A 17,637-nucleotide genomic window follows, 5' to 3' on the forward strand; every position below is an offset into this window, starting at 1 on the left:
TGCTTGCCACCAAGCCCCCACACGCTGCGGGATGTGGGGTCAGGAGCCATATCGGAGCTTCTCCACCAGCCCCTCGCCCCGGAGTATTAGAGCGTTGCCATAAATGCCACAATGCGGTCAGGTCTCAGCCAGCGCCTGCCCGCAGGAGGCTCATCCTGTGCCCTCGGCTTTCACCAGCGTGGTTTTCATTAGCATGTTTTCTTTGTCACACTGTGCAGAGCCTCGGGTTTGGGGGGGGCTGTGCTTTATAAATCCAATTAGTCTTGTTATTCAAATTACTCTGCCTTTTCTGCTGAAAGTCGCTGGAGTCAGAGCCCGGCGCACAAAGACTTTCCCTTAACTCAAACCAGATCGGATCCACCAGGGTGGCAAAAGCTCAGAGGGGGGGAGAAGAGGTGGGCAGGAAGGGGTTAAGAGCATGAAACCCTTTTGCTTCTGGGATGGGGGCCTGAAAGCTTTTAACCCTTAAAGGGATGTGCCTGTGTTAGCCCACGGCCCTGCAGAATGCGCGCCCAGGCTGAGAACTGGCAGACTCGGGGCATGTGTGGAAGCTGAGAGTGTGGGGCGGAGAGGACTGCGCTCAGTGGGGGCTTCCCCTGTGTGCTGGAGAGCAAAGGGGATCCTGCACAGCGGGACAAGGAGGCCCCAAAAAGAGCTGGGGGGAGAGAGGGGCTCCAGGGCTGGTCTGCCCCTGGGGAATACCAGTGTTGAAGCAGGGCTTATGGGGAGATGGGCTTGCTGTGCGTTTGGTGAGGGGGTGGCTCGGGGGGACCTAAGAAAGGTGTGAAAATCCATATTTGACGGCTCTTCATGTCACATAATGTCCCCAGCACCCCTTCCCGTGTGAGAGCAGACTAAGGGCTGTTCAGAGGTGTCCGTATGGTGGCAGCGGTGCTGGCTCTGTCCAGCCCATACTCGAGCCTCTCACCCCTTTGGGTCCTGCTGGGCATCACCCAAAGCCAGGACACATCTTGCCCTCCAGAAAGCCCCGCTCCAGGGGTGGGGTGGGGAGCTGCATGTGCTGGAAAGTGCCCGAAAGCAGAGAACATCGCTGCTGTAGGGCTAAAAATGGGGAGATACTGCCAAGTCTTACCAAAGTGGGGGTGACCCCTGAGAAGGGGGACTCGGGGGGACTGTCGGTGTGTAGGGAGTGGGGAAGGGAGCGGAGAGAATGCGTGTGCAAGAGGGCACACGGCTCCCCGCGCCTGAGGATGGAGAGGGATTCATCAAAGTGTGACCAGTGCCAGCATGATTTGGAGGGTGGGAGGAGATGGGTCATGGGGGTACGTGTGACAGCAGCACGGGGTGTTTCGGCCCCATCACAAGGAAGGGGTGAGCGATGCCTGCGGGTGAGGCTGCATCCTGCTGGGCAGCGCTGGGGCCCCGGCTCTCTTGGCTGAAGTCAGGAGCCAGGTTCCAGGCACCTTCCAGAGGATGACCCTGAGAAGGTTTACAGGACAGAAACGTGGACTCTAGCCTGAAGAAAGCTGTGCCACCGCAGCAGCGAACAGCCAGCTATCTATCCCCTTTTTCTTCCACTCACTCTTCATTAGGCAGCGTGTTTCTGTATTGATTTGGGGAAATCGCTGCCCAGATTTGTGTCTCTTCTGCTGCCATGGGCGAGGGAGCATTTCCCGACGGAGCGATGGATAACTCTAGTATGAGGATTTCCAGCTGATGCCATGCGAGGGCCAGTTGTCCCTTTGCAAAAAGAAGGCTATGTGCATGCGATGGAGATGCCGGAGTGGCCAAAGTTTTCCCGCAACCAGTGGTCAACCCAAGGAGCTGTTGGTAAGCACCATCCCAAAGTCCATCGGTGGCTTTGGAACAAGCCCCAAAACATTGCTGCTCTCTGCTCATCCTGCCCACGTTGCTCGGTACCCGCCTGGGGCAGGGCCAGGGGTGCAGAGCAGGTGCAAGGATGGAGGAGGTGCAAGGATGGAGGAGGTGCAAGGTTGGAGGAGGTACAAGGATGGAGGAACTACTTCACCTCCAGTGCAGCCACCACCTACCAGTTCCCCAGGAACAAGACATATGCTGGTGTTCACCAAGAGAACGCCACTGAAGGTTTGATGTTCTACAACAGGAGCTTTTTACAGTTTATGGGTTTTTTTACAGGTTTTAGAGTACCTCTAAAGACCCCTAGAGACCTCTAGGGGTCTGGTGATAGCAGGCTCAGTGAGAAGCAGTTTGGGGGCAGATTTCAATTTTGGCTGCAGGGATGGATGAGCAGACCCCGGTGCATGCGGTGGCAGGGGACCATCTTGTCCCACCACTGCGGCAGGACGCAGCAGGCGATATGCATTCTGGGGATGCTTTGAAGCAAGCTTTTCTGGGGAATAACCCTATAGCCCCTGAGGGCAGGAGTACTGGCCGGAGGGTTCAGACGTGGCCACCAATAGCCCCAGGACCCGGGCAGCCACCAGGCCGTCATGAGGACGGGGTGGCTCCGCATGCAGGGGTGCGATGCTCCTGGGGCGCTGTGGCAGTACCAGTGCCTGCTTCACCTCTGGGTCTCCGTGTCTGAAATGCTGATGGAGATTTCGGCCTGTTTGAACACCCCTGGTGTTTATTTTGGACATTGCTGCTGAATGAGGCATTACAGGAAACACTACATGATTTTACATTTTCCCCTGTCTCCTTTGGGTCTGGAAGAGGGCTCTGGCCCAGGACACACGCATGGCCAACATCCCCTCTTCCCAAACCGGGACTGTGATGGGGAGAGGCTCCGCAGAGCTGCCCTGATGGGGCAGGCAAGGACGGGGCTGCAGACACAGCAAGGGCACGGAGACCAAGAGGGCACCTCTGTCCCTTTCCGAAACTCCCCGGGGTGGCTAGGGCGAGGAGACAAGGGGAAACCCCAGGTAGGGACTCCCAGGTCTTTGCTAGCGAAGTGCTGGTATCCTGGCAGGCACAGTGTGTTTTCCCCCCAGGGGCTTGCTTTGGGGTTTGCCTTTTGGGGTTTGCCATTTTCCCTGGGCTCCCTGGGTTGCTCCAGTCTCCTCCTGACTTTCTGGGTGTTTCTTTTCCCCAAGGCTGTGCTGGGATGGCCGTGCTCTGGGGCCGGGCTGCCTTGCCGGGCTGGCGGGAACGGGAACATGACATCTCAGACTTTTGTGGAACATCAAGAAAATGAAGCAATTCTAACGCACGGGTGAGTCCACACCGTGAGCCTCCCTCTGTGTCACTCCTCGGAGGATAGGAATTGCATTGCCTCCAGCTGCCAGCAGCCTCGGCTCCGCAGCTAACGTAGGGGCAGATTGTTGGGATTTTCCAAGCTAAACGCCACGGTCCTCTTTGTCCTCCCTTTCTCAGACACTTTCCCTCCAGAAATGGGGGTCTGGTAGCATTTCACCCGCAGCCTGGAGGTCCCAACATCAGCCCAGGCTTGTCGGTTTTGGCACTGAGCATCCTTTTGGGAAGAGGTACTGCCCAAAGAGGTGATGGCCTGGAAAGGCCAAAGGGTGAATTATCGTCACATTTGTCCCCACGGGAAGCTGTGCCTCATGCAGATACTGGGCAGGGATCCGGTGGGCCAGCGGGGACAGACCCCCAGCCTTGTACCCAGGGGGGACCCCATTGCGGTACTGGAGCCGGATGCCACCTCCGCACCGCGTCACCCCGTCGCAGCCCCGGGGGCAGTCTGTGACCTAATGTGCTACGTGCGCATCCAGGATGGGCAAGCAGGTCCTCACTAGCCCTGCAGCTCCGGTGGCAGCGCATGCCCTGGCTTGGCAGGAGCCTCTTCCACCCGGCTTGGCTGGCTGAAACCCTGTCACCCTCGAAGATAGTGTCAGCAGCTCCCTTGTGGACCTCCCAGCCAGCCCCAAATGCCCCCCAGTCCCTCTGAGCTGGCTTCCCGGCAACCCAGCGCCAGGTGGTGGGAAGTCCCTTTTGGCATTGGTCCTTCAGGGCAAAACCTTTGGGCTTCCTGGGCCTTTCCCCAGAGCATCCTGGATGTGGGAAACCCCAGGGGAGCGCTGGGATGAAGGGGGCCGAATCTGTGCTGGTCTCAGATGCTGGTGGTCGAGCCCTTGACCTTCTGCCAGGGCTGTGATCCCGCTGAAGGCAAATTTGGGCTTTCTGCCCCTTTTTATTCTTTTGGGGAGGGAGTCTGGCTGTCTCCCACGGGAGGGTTTGTGTGGGTGCCAGGCTGAGCAGCACGGGGTGGCCCTGGCCGGGGCAAGGGGCTGGCGAGGGAAGGGGCAGATTTCAGCGCCACGGATGGTGGGGCAGCCTTGCAGAGCAGATAACGGCCCGGCCGGGCCTCGGCCACGCCTGGGAACAGCCAGGGCCACCGCTCCTGCGGCCAGGGAGCGCTGCCGGCTGCGGGGTGTCACGGCAGCCCCGCTGCCACCCCATGGGCAGCCGGTGTGGACGTGCGGGGCTCCACAGCCCTAACCTTTTGCGACCAGACAGAATAACAATGCCGGCCCGCTGGGGTATAATGGCCGGTGTTTGCTTGAGATACAAAGGCACAGGGCTTTCACATGAGGTAATACTGATAAGTTACGCTCTCATTCACTGCTCTGCCTGCCAGCCGGCAGTGGGACTGGCAGCGGCCCCCACTCGCCTTCACCGAGCTGCCGGGACGTGCCTGCCAGCCCCTCGGTCCCGCGGTCTCTGCTGGAGCATCGCCCCTGGCTTGCCCTCGGCGTGCTGTCCCCACCCGGCCTGCAGCCCCAAAGTGGCCCCTGTGGGGGCTGTTCAGACCCCGTCCTGCATGTGTGTGGTGGGGGATGGGGTGGCAGCGATGGGGGGGTGTGGGGTGAGTCCCTAACCCCGGGACTGCAGAGCAGTGCAGTCCATTAGTCCCTGTCTGCCTCGAAGGTGCATTTTCTGCCTCCCTGGGGGCATCAGATGGGGCTTGAACTCACTGCACATCCCCTGCCCGGGAGCCCTGTCCCCTGGTCCCGCTGCCCACAAGCTCGGCAGGTGCAGGGCAGCTGCCTGCCTGGGTTTCCTGATAGGACCTGTGGAGCTGTGTCCCATCGCGTGCCCCAGCGCTCTGGAGCCTCAGAGCTTTATCATCCGAAACCACTTTGAGCACCTTTGGGAGGCTCAGTCCTGGCAGGGCAGGAGGATGCAGGGAAACCGAGGGCCGGGTTTTAAAAGAGATTTGGCCATCTGTAACTAGGGAGGAAGAGACTTGAAGGTACCCAGAAGACAAATCCAGGAGACCCCAGCTAAATCAGGAGCAAGGCACTAACCCTTTAGTGCCAAAGGCCAAAGGCTGCTTTGACGTCCCATCCCGGCACCCCACCTCTTTCCTCCGCTGCTTCCTTCACCTCTTTCTTGGCTGCCTGCCCCTCTTTGCTGGGGTCTAGTTCTCCCTTTCCTTTGCTGGACAGACACAGCCAAACCAGACCTCCCTCCGCCTGGGGAGAGCTGCAGGCGTTCCTCCAGGCGCTGCCGCATCTGAAGGAGATGGGAACCCATCAGTCCTGATCTTGGGTGGTGTGTTTCCCAACCAGAGGTATGGAGGGCTCGGGAGAAGACTGGAGAAGCTGAAGGACGGGTGGGGCAAGACCACATGTGTTGTGACACAGTTAGCAGATGTGTATCTACTGTGGAGAGAGATGTTTTTTACCTTATTTATGGTAATAAATCTGTCTCCCTCCCCTCTACCCCCCGAGCATGGCTTGTGTCCTCAGGTCAAGTGCCCAGACGACTCCCGGTGCCTGAGCAATGTCAAAGCGAGTGAGACTCTGACCTAACTCTGGGTGCTGCTGCTGCAATCAAGACACTTCCAAGGGTGCTCAGAGGCTCCAGAGCAAACCCGCGGCCCCACTCTGCCTTCGAGCGTATCCTCATGCCATGCGGGTCGAGCCTCTGGACAACAGCAGGGAGGCAGAGCACCCCGCTGATCTCCATCCCACCACCACAGCCTGCAACCTGCAATATTCAGTATCAACGAGAGGTGACATTCGGGCTGGCAGGGGTGACGTTTCCACCAGCAGTGTCGGTTCATGCCAGGTGGGCTGCAGGAAGCAGGCGGAGGCGGGGGAACTGCTCTGCTCCCATCCAGGGTTCCCCTCATTGAGTCATCTCAGGGCGGCTCCAGGCCTTTGGCCAGTCACTCCTAATTAACACTGATGTAAATGAGCGCCGGGCAGGCCCTTACTCCTCGCTGAAACCACAAGCAGAGGAGCCAAAGCCTTCGTAAGCAGGGTGCTCCCGGCCAAGGAGCCACGCGGTGCTCTTGCCTCGGCCGAGGTGCCACAACACGTTCCAGCCTCCAATGTCGGGGTGAGCAGCTACCAGTTACTGCCTGGGGGAAGATGGTGAGATAATCCTGCGCTGTGGGAAAGCAAGCCGGGACACTGGGCTGGGCTTGCTCCTACAGGACCCCAGGAAATGAGAGCGTGGGGGAAAAATCTGCCCGTGGACCTGCTCCCTTTTAGAAAGCCCATGAGTCGCCATGGAGGGTTGTGGGAGCCACAGCGAGGTGACTGCTCCTTTCTGCTCGGCAGACACGAGGATGGTGTAGATGGAAGATGGAGCCAAAGGACAGACTGAAGCAGTCCAGCCTTTCCCTGGGAGGGATTGTGTTTGGTGAGATCCTGCATGAGGCACCGGCTTGCTGCCACATTTGCAGGTGGCCTCTTTCAAAGGGTGCGAAGGACGGGCACACAGCTGGTCCCAGCCACACTCCCGCAGGGCACTGGGAGGGCGACACATATTTGCTGTATCTCGTTTGTCTGGGCCAGTGATGGGGCAGAGCAAAAGGGGGCACAAACGCAGGCTCTGCTCCATGGACCAGACCAGACTGCCAGGTCCCTGGCTGCTACCAGGAGAGAAGGGCTGAGAAACACTCTGCCAATCTGCTGGGGCTTGCAGCCCCTTGTGCAGCAGGGGCCCAGCTGGAGGCAGGAGGCAAGGATGACAGAGGCGTCCAGCCGTGGAGCCGTATCCCTCTCGCCACACATGATATCACTGCAAAACCGCAGGTCCCAACGCCGGCAGTGGCACTAACAGACAGTGAATCCCCCCCACTTCTTCCCCCCCATCTATCGCCTCCTGTGCAAGGAACGGGCACACTGAAGCCGCTGCAGCTGGTGGCACCACCTGGTGCAGGAGGGAGTCCGGCCAAGCTCCGGGCTCAGCTTCATCCCCACGGGGGTGAAGAAGAGCAGAGACACGGTGTGACTCAGCGGCATGGAGAAGAGCTGCTGTTCCCACCTGGCTGGCACAGGGAGGGTGACAGCGGGGCTGGGGGTTCCTGGGTCCCCCCTGCGCCATCTCCCACTCTTCCAGGTGGGTGAGCTCCTTGCCACGGCGTGGGCCAGCCCTGCACAGCTGGGGACGTGCCACTGCCGTGTCTTAGCAGAGCAGATGCCAACCGCCTCGCTTTGGCAGCAGCCAGGGGAGCAGGAGGAAGCAGGGGAGCACGCACCCTCCCACCGAAAGGGTGATCCCACACGGCCATGCTTCCCCTGGGGCCAGCCCCAGTGGAAACGGCGTCCACCCTCTGTCTTTGGGGCCGGGGGGGACCAGCTGCTGTGCGACTGGTGGCTCTGCTCGCACGGAGGAGGGCTGCTCGCTTCCTCGCTGTCCAGGCTGTGCGGCGGCTGCGTGGCCGGCGTGGGGCAGCTTGCTGCCGCCCAACCGTGCCGGGGCAGAGCTGAGTCCTTGCTCCCCTCCTTGAGGTGGCCAGAGCTGCCACGGTGGGGGCAGCTGATGAGCTGGCAGCAGTGCCGGCAGATCGCTGCTGCTGGCAGCAGGGCTCTGCGTGGTTCATGTGAACGAGACACTGCCTTTGCCGGTGGCATCCCAGCGCTCGGAGAGATGTGACTGTCCTTGCGCAGGCAGGTCTGTGCTTGCTGCCCTTGGTCCCACAGCAAAAGCCCGGTGCTTTCTCAGGGCAGCTCCCTCTACAGATGACCAATGCCAGGCCCTGTGGGCACCGACCTACAGGATGAGGAACAAGCACCATGGGGCAGGAGTCTTCCCCATCCTAAGTGAAGGGGCAGCACGGACAGCCTGCTCAGACCCATGTTCCTGCCAAAGTGAAGACTGAACAGAGCCTTTCACCACCAGAGCCCTGCTTGGAGACACCAACCCAGGTCCCTTTGGACTATTCCTCCACCTGAGGGACTGCTCCAGGCAGACAGCTCAAATGGGGGTGATTGGGGGTGTCATGAGGCCAGTTTGTTGCTCTCCAGTTTTTCTTCTGGCTGAAGTTCTTTGGCAAACCCAGCCTGAGTTTGCAGGTCACACCAGGGTGACCAAACCACTTACTCCCAGCCAGCCAGACCCTGGATCTGACCCTGCTATAAAGCCCTGTGGGAGGTCTGCAGCCGCAGAAAGAGCAGGGAGTCAAAGTCCCAGCTCCTGACTCTGGTCTCATGCTTTAACATCACCCTCTGACGCGAAGGCTCTGACTTATCCTGGCGGAGATGAGGCCACTGCCGCTCAACACCATGAGTTGGTCATTACTTGGGTGCTGTGGCGGGGGGGGGCTGGAGGATCGGCAGGTTGCCTGGTGCCCAACCTCCAGTGCTAGGGGAGCGTGAAGAGCTCAGGGAACAGGAGCCCGGGAGCCTGCTCTCCTCTGCAGTGAAGGTGAGGCCATGTAGGTCTTGAAGGAGGCTTCCCCATGCTGCAGATGCCTGCAAATCTCTGAGGGTTTCCAACGCGACAATACCAGTCTCAGCTCTTTACAATATTAAATCAGCTAAACTACGCTTTTTTCACCTATCTGGCTAGAAACTTTGGCTGAAGCAGGATTGCTGGCAGTGAACTGGACCAAACCATCACGGAGGCCTCAGCTGGCCCTGGCTGGAAGGGGTGGTCTGCAAACCCCAGGGACCAAGGTGTCTGCAAGCCTTGCAGGCTGGGGACAGTCTGCGTTGGCTCCCTGCTGTGGTGGAAGCGCCTCCTGTCTCCCACCTCCCCGCAGCACCCTGGCCCTGCAGGAACCCCGTTAGATGCCCGACTCAGCCTCCTGCAGGAGAAGCCCCCGCCTGGGCGGCCTCCCACCCCCACCCGCTGTGACTGACCCGAGGGGGCACAGGCCCAGCCTCAAGCCTGTCTGGAGGCTCCCCTTCTCCTGGCAGGCTGCGGAGACTCACGGGCCCTGCCTGCGGGGAGCACCCTCCCCTCCAGAGAGCGGGGCTGGGGCACCCTGTCCCCTCCCGGGTCACCCTGCCCGCCCTCCCCACGCTGCCTTCCTCGCAGGGCCCTTCCCGAGGTCCGTCCTCAGGCCCGGGCCGCGCCCGGCGCTGCGCAAAGGCACCCACAGGATGCCAGCCCGCCCCGCGTCACTAGAGACCGCCCGGGGGGGTCCTGCCCCGGCCCCGGGGGTGCGAGGGTCCGCGGGCCGGGGCCGCCCTGTCAGGGAGGGGAGCGAGCGCTTCGCGCGTGAGGGCTTCTGGGCCCTGCCGCGGCCCGTAGGCCGCCTCTGACCCGGAAGTGGACGGTGGGGGCGTAGGGACATTTAAACGGCGCGGAGCGGCGCGACGCGACCGGTGAGTGGCGGGTCCGGGCCGGGCGCGGTGCCCCCTCCGCGGGCTCGTCACCGGGGTCCCGGGCGGGGGGAGGGAGCGGCTCCCCGGCCGGTCCCGGCGGCGCTCGGGCCCTGTCAGCCCCGTGGCAGCGCCGCCGCCGCGACGGGGGGCCGGGCCCGGCGGTTTGCTGGCTCGTCCCGCGGGCGCGGTCAGCTCCCGCTTCGGGCCCCGCAGAAGGGCGGTGGTAGCCCGGGCTGCGTTCCCGAGGGAGTCGCGGGCGCTCCGGGAGAGCGGCGGCGTTGGCGCCTGGCGGCGGGGTGGGGGGGTGCTGCCCCTGGCCCCGGGGGTGCGGGGGGAGGCCCCGCGGCCCCGCTCCTGCCGCCGTAGCGGGTGCTGGGTGCACACCCCCAGAGCGCCGTGTCCAGCGTGGTGAGAGGCGGGTGGCGAAGGGCAGTGCCGCTCTTCGAAAACAGCCGGGTGAAGGCAAGAGGGGCGGTTTTCATCCTGGGCCCAGCCAAGCGAGCGTCTTCCCTCGGCGCTTCCTTCCCCGCGTTTCACTCACCCGCATCCCTGTCCCGCCTGTGGGAAGGAGGCAGGGTGGGTATGCCTCGTACCCGCCTCTGCCTTCCCTCCGCTCCCCGGCTGTTAGGGAGCTGACAGTTCCTGGTTGCCCACCGGAAAACTAATAATGAAACTGTGATGCGTGGGGGCTTGTAAGTCCCTTTTTTTTTTTTTTTTGGTCTGTGCTCCAGTTGCTAACTGTTAACGTGATTAAAGTTGCAGAAATTACAGTGGAGGCGAGATGTGAATGTTTATTCTTCACTTGTAAATAAAGATGGCAAACTCCTGTATCGCGGAACCAGTGTTTGGAGAGTAGTCTCGCTGGCATTTGTAAATGTTATCTACTTCTATTGAACTGGCAAGGGGAGAAGGTGACGTTAAAAGAAAGCTTGCTGTAGACCTACCCGTGTGAGGGCTTTGTAATAGCGCTGTAGCAGGTCAGTCTATTAGAAAAATTTAGCTATTGGCCAGCACCAATGGAAAATCTTAGGAACAAGAATCACAAACCACACAAAGAATTTTTCCTATGTATTCAGGGATTTTTAATTTTTGCTTTGTATTGTGAAGCCTATTCACATCCGTGCTCAATTACTTAAGTAAATCTCGCTGCAACACGCGTTGTTTCTCCGAAAGGGCCAGAGCAGGCGCTCTGAGGAGGAGCTGGCGCTGCAGTCCTTGGTCCCTGCTGGGTGATGCCCCATTCCCAGGCAGCGTGTGCACGGAGGAGACTGCCTGGGTGCTTATCCTCTGTGCAACTGCAGCAAAAGGGAGAAGAGGGCTGGGTAAGGGCAAAGAAAAATTCCGAGCATGGTGGGAGTAGGGAAGGGAATATAAGTTTCTCTTCTGCTGAGCTCTGTATTCTGTCCTGCCAACACCCCCATGCTTAGAGAAGTGAAGAGAGAGAGGTTTAACAGACAGTATCTTTATTTTAGCTTAGAGTCCAGTGCCCCTCAGTTCTGGCATAGAAGAGATGAGAGTGAGCCCTGACGTTCTCAGCATACCAGCTGGGGTGAAGTTCAGCTTCAAATGTGTCTTGAAGGGAAAAAGAGGCATTTTTATGAAAACCCGCAGAAGACAGCAGTTGCACTGGGCTCCATTATTAATATACTTTTATTTTCCTCTTCAGTGTTAGATACAGCAAAAATCATTGCTGTGTCCTGTCCGTACCTATAATTTATCTTAATGGTAGCTGAGGACAATTTACTAGATTCTTTCGCTCCAAAAACTTAAAAGCTAGAGCAACTGAAACAGGATTGAAAGATGCTTGATCTACTTAAGTTCCACACTTGTGCCGCAAAGGTGGAGGCATAATACCACGTACAGAAACTGGCGCTGGATGGAGTGGCAGCCAGTGTGTCTCAATCACTAAGAATTATGAGCTCTTGCAAGACAGTTAGTTGTGCTAGGGAATTTATTGTATGTCAGTCGCGCTGGGAGGGAGTTTATGGCTAGAAAGACAAGCTGAAATGGTTAGTCTTCGTATTTGAAGCAAATGTCCTATATAATCCAGAAGTGTCGGTCACTGTGGGGGGGAGGTAACAGGCAATGTATGCTTTTTACTGCAACATTGAAGCACTTCAGTAAGGATGCAGTTATTTTTGAAGACTCCAGGTTGGACATGACAAGATTTTACTTCTGATAACTGCTAAACTGATGCATCTGATACAGTCTGTCAGTTACTGCCTTAATTTACCTGGCTTTTTCAAAGGCAAGGAAGAACGGATTAAAGGAATCCCTTATATTTGGGGTGTCAGCCTCGGGACAAAAATCCCCGTTTTGTGTGGCGTATGGGCAGGTAGGGCTTACAGGCCATGGTCACTCCTAGGTCACTGACGCAGATTTGGTGCGTTGAGTACATTGTGAAACCCCTTCACCCCAGTGGAGTGACTTACCAACCCAGAATTCCTGTAAAGGTCAATACATTCTCATTTAGTACATTTTTGTGTCTTTTAGCATAATCAATTATTTGACGCTGTGTTTCAAGAAAATAACCCTTTTTTCCCCTGTGTCTATTTATAACTCTTTGAAGTTTGGGCCTTTTACTGCACTATGGATCATCTGGGGTATGTGAGAAGTACTACTTCTGCCCAAGGTGCCAAAGAGGGATCGAGCAAGCCCACTGCTCCCCAGAAGAACGCTTACACAAGGCTTGTGCAAAAGCACCACAGCGGCCGATTCCGGTCCTATTTGAATCACATTGCACAGAAGATGCAGCTAGAAGAGGGCACCTCCAATGACCCCAGCTCGGATCTGGACCCGCCCCTGAGGAGAGGCCTGGTGAAGGATAATCCAGCCAGGAATGGGTTGAATGTGCACAGCTATTCACCGGTTAGAACATCTCATCTGGAACAGCCCATGCCTGGAGGATTTGAGAACGATAAACCCCAAACCGCTCTGAACAGATGTCCTCATAAAAAAAATGCCATTGTTAGCCCAGAAGGAGACTTGGAGGTGGAGGAAGACTATTATGTACATCAGCGTGGAGCTGCAGCTGACTTGTTAAATATGAGTGATGCCCTAGGTGGGAGAGTATCGAACAGCCTGAGACACCGTGCAGCTCTGCAGAAGTCTTCTGGTTCTGATGAAAAGGATGAGGAGGACATGTGGAGGAAGAAACATAAGAAACGAGGCAGGTGTCCTGCCAACACAGATACAGCAGCTGGACACTTGTTGACTGAGCAGTTTAGTGAGGATGTGCTGGCAATAAATGCCAGGAAAAACAGTCACTTGTCTCCAGGTCAAGTCCAAGGTGAGTTCACACTAATGAACTGTTTGGTCCATTTGCTACAATTACTGTGGAATTGAATGTGATGTTTTAGTCATGAGTGAGTCAACATGAGCCAGTTGTAGTCTGTCCAAGTTAGTCAGCTCTTAGTTACCTGTGGGTGGCTTTGTCCTGGTTTACAAGTAAGCCGTCCGGCATGTGCAAATGGCTTCATGTGGAGCCAGCTTGGTGCTGGCCTAGGCTCTGTGAATGTGGCTGTGCTGCTTCCAGGATCAGCTCAAGACTACAAGAGCCCAATTTCTGTGGTGTAGACTCCAAGTCAATAAGACTGCTGGATCTGCGCTGACTCAGGGCAGAGTCATGCTTTCCTCTGCATTGCCTCTTTGGATCTGGCGTGCTGCTTTGCCTTTGCGGAGGCTCCAAGTCCATCTAACACTCGGGGGCTAAGATGCCTGTATAATATCTAATTCCTGATACAGAGTGTTGACTCCAGTAAATTTTGCTGTTAGTAACAAAACGACCACATCTTGCAGTAGTAAAGTGAATGTGTCTCTTAAATGCGATGTTCAAGGCAAAAAGCCCACTTATGGAGAGAAATAAAATTCTTTATTAAAAAACACCCCAAAACACAGCATCAACAAGCAACCAAAGCCAGGCAGTTTAAATTTGATCTCTCTGTGTAATGGGTTAAAACTTCCTCTGAATGTTATTTATGGTGAAATACTTGGATAGCCTGATCTTATGAGCTACTACTGAAGGAACTCATAAATGTCACCGTATTAAATTCTCTGTAACAAGTAGAAAAGAGATCGATTTCTCACACGGGTAAGACGGGCCTGAGGCCTATCACAACTCTTGGATTGGAAATCAAGTAAATGTTTAACTAAATCAATCTTACAAAACTATGCCCTATCACTCAAGAGTGGCAAGTAATATGCTTTTTACAGGGTTTGCGGTATTTTTGAGGCTGTGACAGTAGATTATGTGCTAAAGTTGGTAAACTTTCATGAGTTCTTGCAAGACAGATCATAGAGATTTAACACAAGCAGATTATGCTAAAATTTGTTGATGAGCTTGATTTTTGGGAGGGGTTTTTTTTGCATGCTTCATTGTAACACTATTTATTATGCTAGCCTGTTATAATAGACTTTGCTACCTTTCACCCTTCAGCTTTTGGAGAGTAGGGGAGAGCAGCTAACAGGGATGGAGAGTCTAGAAGGCTTTCAGTTTGTAGCCATGAAAATGGTAGCTGCCTACATGGATTTTAGTCTAAAATAAAAATACCCTGACTTTCAAAAGCAAGCATCTGCAGTTCCCTCCTGCTCTAGTTGGGAGTGGGGTTGCACAAACCCTTTGAAAGCTAGTTGTTTGTTTAGTGTAAAGACCTAGAGCAGAAAATGTTGACCCTCACATTTGACCTCCCAGGTGGAAAACTCACACTGTGGGGAAGATTATTGGAAAATTATTTGTTTAACAGTGACACCCTTCCTCTTCTTCCCCCTGCATGCCTCCCCAGCCACCCTCCTGTGTAGCTGAGACTGGTTATTCTCCAGAACACTTGCAGGGACATGAAAACAGTTTCTTGGGGAGGAAAGAAATAGGAAAAAAAATATATGTAATTTGATTCAGAGAAATGGTTTTTTTGCTGTTCAGTTTGAGTATATTTTAGCACTCTTGTTTAAGTGAAGTGAAGGTTTTACAGTATGCAAGTGCTTAGGTATAAGAACTCACACATCACAGTCCCAGATTAATATTTTCTCACTTCAAAGCTTGTCTTTCTCTCTTGATGCTTATATAAGTCATATTACTTTGCATAGGCAGGTATCTGGTTTGATCAGTTTAAATCAAGGCTTGTGAAACTGTGGTGGCAAGAATTGCTTCTGTCATAGCGGTGAGGCATATCATCTTTTCAGTAGTGACATTTCCTCACAAATTAACTCTGTTCAGGCTGTTGTAGGCCTTCCAAAAGACTCTTTGAGCTAATCTCAAAGCCAAGCATCTCTCTTTATATTGCTTATTTTCATTGTCCTCTTAACAGCTCTTCAGCTCGGGCTTAGCCATGGTCAGGTTTGCAATGATCCTAAAACTGAAAGTGCTAAAATTGAAGGCAAACGCGGAGGGCTGAGAAAACCCTTTGAGTGCTCTGGGGCAGGCTGTGGGCAGCGAGGGGCTCTTCCTTGTTAATGTCCTTCCAGTGGTGCAGCAGTTCCTGTGGCCTTGGGGGAAAGCAGAGTGGTTTGTGGAGCCCCAAGCAAGTGTCACTGAGCCATGGAGCTCACTGCTGATGATGTGTTGCTGTCCTTGAGAAGCACTGAGGATTGCCTTTGTCACTCTGGGCTGTAAGGCCCCGAGATGAGGCTTGGGGGATAGAAATAATTTCATAGCAGATAATTAGGAGACCGACCATGGCAGTCTCTTCTGGTGTTCCATATAGTAACTGCTTTTCCTAAGTATTGGAAGCTTTGCAGTTGAGAGCGCTGCGTGTGAACACAACTCCGTTCTCCCTCATCTGAAACATGTGATAGAGTCATGAAACTGTGCGTTGGATTCACTCAACAGTGTCAGCACTCTGGGATTTGGGAAGACGAAGCTGCGTATAGATGCATTCCACAGATTGTTGCTCCTTTCTGTGCGGCTATAACCTCTGTGAGAATTTCCATATAGCCTCCTGTTCTGAAGTTTCTTCTCAAACAAACCCCAATAAGACAAAAATAATCCTAAAATGCCACTTTAAATTGTGATGCTCATAGTTTTTCATCTAATACAATTTCCCTGCTGGTATTTTTCCCTAAATCTCCAATCCTCTAGGTTCTTTGGGTGCTAAAATTTGGTTAAACTTCCTTAACAGAAAGTCTTTTATGAAGTCCCCTGGGTTGTTTTCTGGTTTTGATCAAAGGTTCTAAGGATTTTCCCACTTCAATTCAGAGTTAGTCATCAAAATCTCTTTTCAGACTGACTGATGTTTCTGTCATAAAAGGGCTTAAAACCCCTCTTCCTTGAGAACAGAAGTACTGACTCTTTCTGCGGCATCTGTCTGTCACATGCTAGTAGTTGAGATTTGCATGGCTGCTAAGTGGAACTTCATCTTAAATATCTGCGATGCATTGCTTTATCAGTAAGTAGTTTAGACCAAGCTGCGTGTTTTATTCGGGACGGCATGGTTTTGGTTGCTTTTTGAGTACGTGCACTTCTCAGCCTGTTTTTGAGGGAATGTTGCGGTTTGATAGCACATTCCTGAGTCTGCTGGAAAGCCTAAAACCCACACATCTGCAGAAGAGAACTGTCCTCCGTGGAGGACGTGGAGTGCAGCATGGTCTTTGGGAACACCATCTCCTGGCCACACTCGTTTTCAGAGGATCTCGGGAGCTAGAGTACCTGGGAGTGAGGTGGCTTTATTGATGCTGAAAGCTTGGGTGGAGCAGGATTCTCGTGAAGGCTGATTGCTATGAAATAGGTTCAGATTTTGCAGGGCTGGGTATAGTCTCAGTCTGTATCTGCAGACATCCTCCTCAGGACGAACACCACCACCAGCTTCGCTAGGTAGCCTCCTGAGGCTCCTCTCACTAAAAGCTTCACGGGTTTATGATGTGGTGGAGGTATCTTGCCCATCTGTCAGGGTCAGCATGCCCCCTGAGTAGAAACAGACAATTCCTGGGTAACAACATGCCTCATCTGAAACGGCATAAGATTTCCACGGCCCTTTCTGATTTATCACCTGTCTGACACATGGCATTTATTTGCCCAGCCTGTGGTACTTAACCAACTCGGGCAGCTTCCACAGAGGAGTGTCGCTGACAAGCAGGCTGGTGTTTAGCATCATAGCTTTAAAAACAATTGTTGCTGTTGAATGGTGGTGGTGTGTTTGTGGCTGCAACCTTGACATTTAAAAGGTTCAGGATAGGTAAAGGAAATGTCCTGGAATGGCTTTCCTGCGTGTTTGATGGGCACAGCTGGTCAAGAAATACCAGCCGTAACAAGATGGCAAAATCTTAGGGGTTTTGTCTTTCCATCGTACGCTGCAGTAAATTTTGTATTTGCCTTTGTTTCTCTGGGGGAACTTTGGAGGAAGAACCACAGCTTCTGCTTTTCCCTTCTTGTAAGGCAAATTTAGGATAATGCTAGTTTTTAGAGGTGAGCCTTCCAGTTCTTGTGTGGTGAAATTCAGTACTTAAGAATGCTGTTATCTCCCTATCTGGCACCCAGTAAATATGAGCCAGCGATCTAGTAAAGGCCACAGAATCAGCTCAATAAATGGAGAATGTTGGTTGCTGTGGAAATCTTTAAAGCGTAGCTAATCTTGCCAGGTCCAATGTAACGTTCCTTAGATGACGTTAATCATACTAATAAGATATGGGAGAGGAGGGAAAACTGGATTTACTGTATGGCCCCATCTGAGAAACACATGAAAAATAGAATGCTTCTTTCTCTAATGGTTTAACAACGTCATCACAAACATAAATTTCTTTCTTGCTTTTGATAGAAAAAAAAAGTTGCATTCCTGAATCTTGTGCAACTAACGTTTTTGGCTAACATCAGCTATAGTCTGTGAGTTAATATCTGATGTATCCTCTCTTGGGGAGATGAGATCCTGCCCTTGCAAGGACTGTGGTTTTTGTATGTGATCTAATAACTGCCTCCCATGCCCTTTACCAGAGTCCTGAGCACACCATGGTGCAGTGGGACTGAGTGCTGCAGCAGGAGCCCTTGCATTTGGCAGCAAAGCTTTAATCTCTGTGAAGTAGCTTCCTTCACCTGCTAGTGCTCATGTGAAAATGTTCATCAGTGGAAACACTTGTTGCTGTTAACCTGCTATTTTTAAAAAACAAACTATGTTTTTTTCTTTTTAGCTCCAATCTCTGAAGTTAGGCCCCCATTATGTAGCTCAGGTAACTATGCTTGTCA

General features: G+C 54.0%; 1 protein-coding gene across 3 annotated transcripts in view; it reads left to right on the forward strand.

Moving 5' to 3' along the window:
• The first annotated feature begins 9,424 nt into the window (after positions 1–9,424).
• DIS3L2 (DIS3 like 3'-5' exoribonuclease 2) overlaps positions 9,425–17,637 on the forward strand; it is a 198,186-nt gene continuing 189,973 nt past the window's right edge. For 2 of the 3 annotated variants that reach the window (XM_076341190.1, XM_076341191.1), the window contains exons 1-2: positions 9,427–9,470; positions 12,040–12,759. In XM_076341190.1, the coding sequence (XP_076197305.1) occupies positions 12,060–12,759 (700 nt within the window). In that variant the 5' untranslated portion in view covers positions 9,427–9,470; positions 12,040–12,059. Of the gene's footprint in view, positions 9,471–12,039; positions 12,760–17,637 lie in introns of all 3 variants that reach the window. The other variant, XM_076341193.1, reaches the window with a different exon arrangement.

This window comes from Aptenodytes patagonicus, chromosome 6 (assembly GCF_965638725.1).
Source record: "Aptenodytes patagonicus chromosome 6, bAptPat1.pri.cur, whole genome shotgun sequence".
NCBI classification, from domain to species: domain Eukaryota; kingdom Metazoa; phylum Chordata; class Aves; order Sphenisciformes; family Spheniscidae; genus Aptenodytes; species Aptenodytes patagonicus.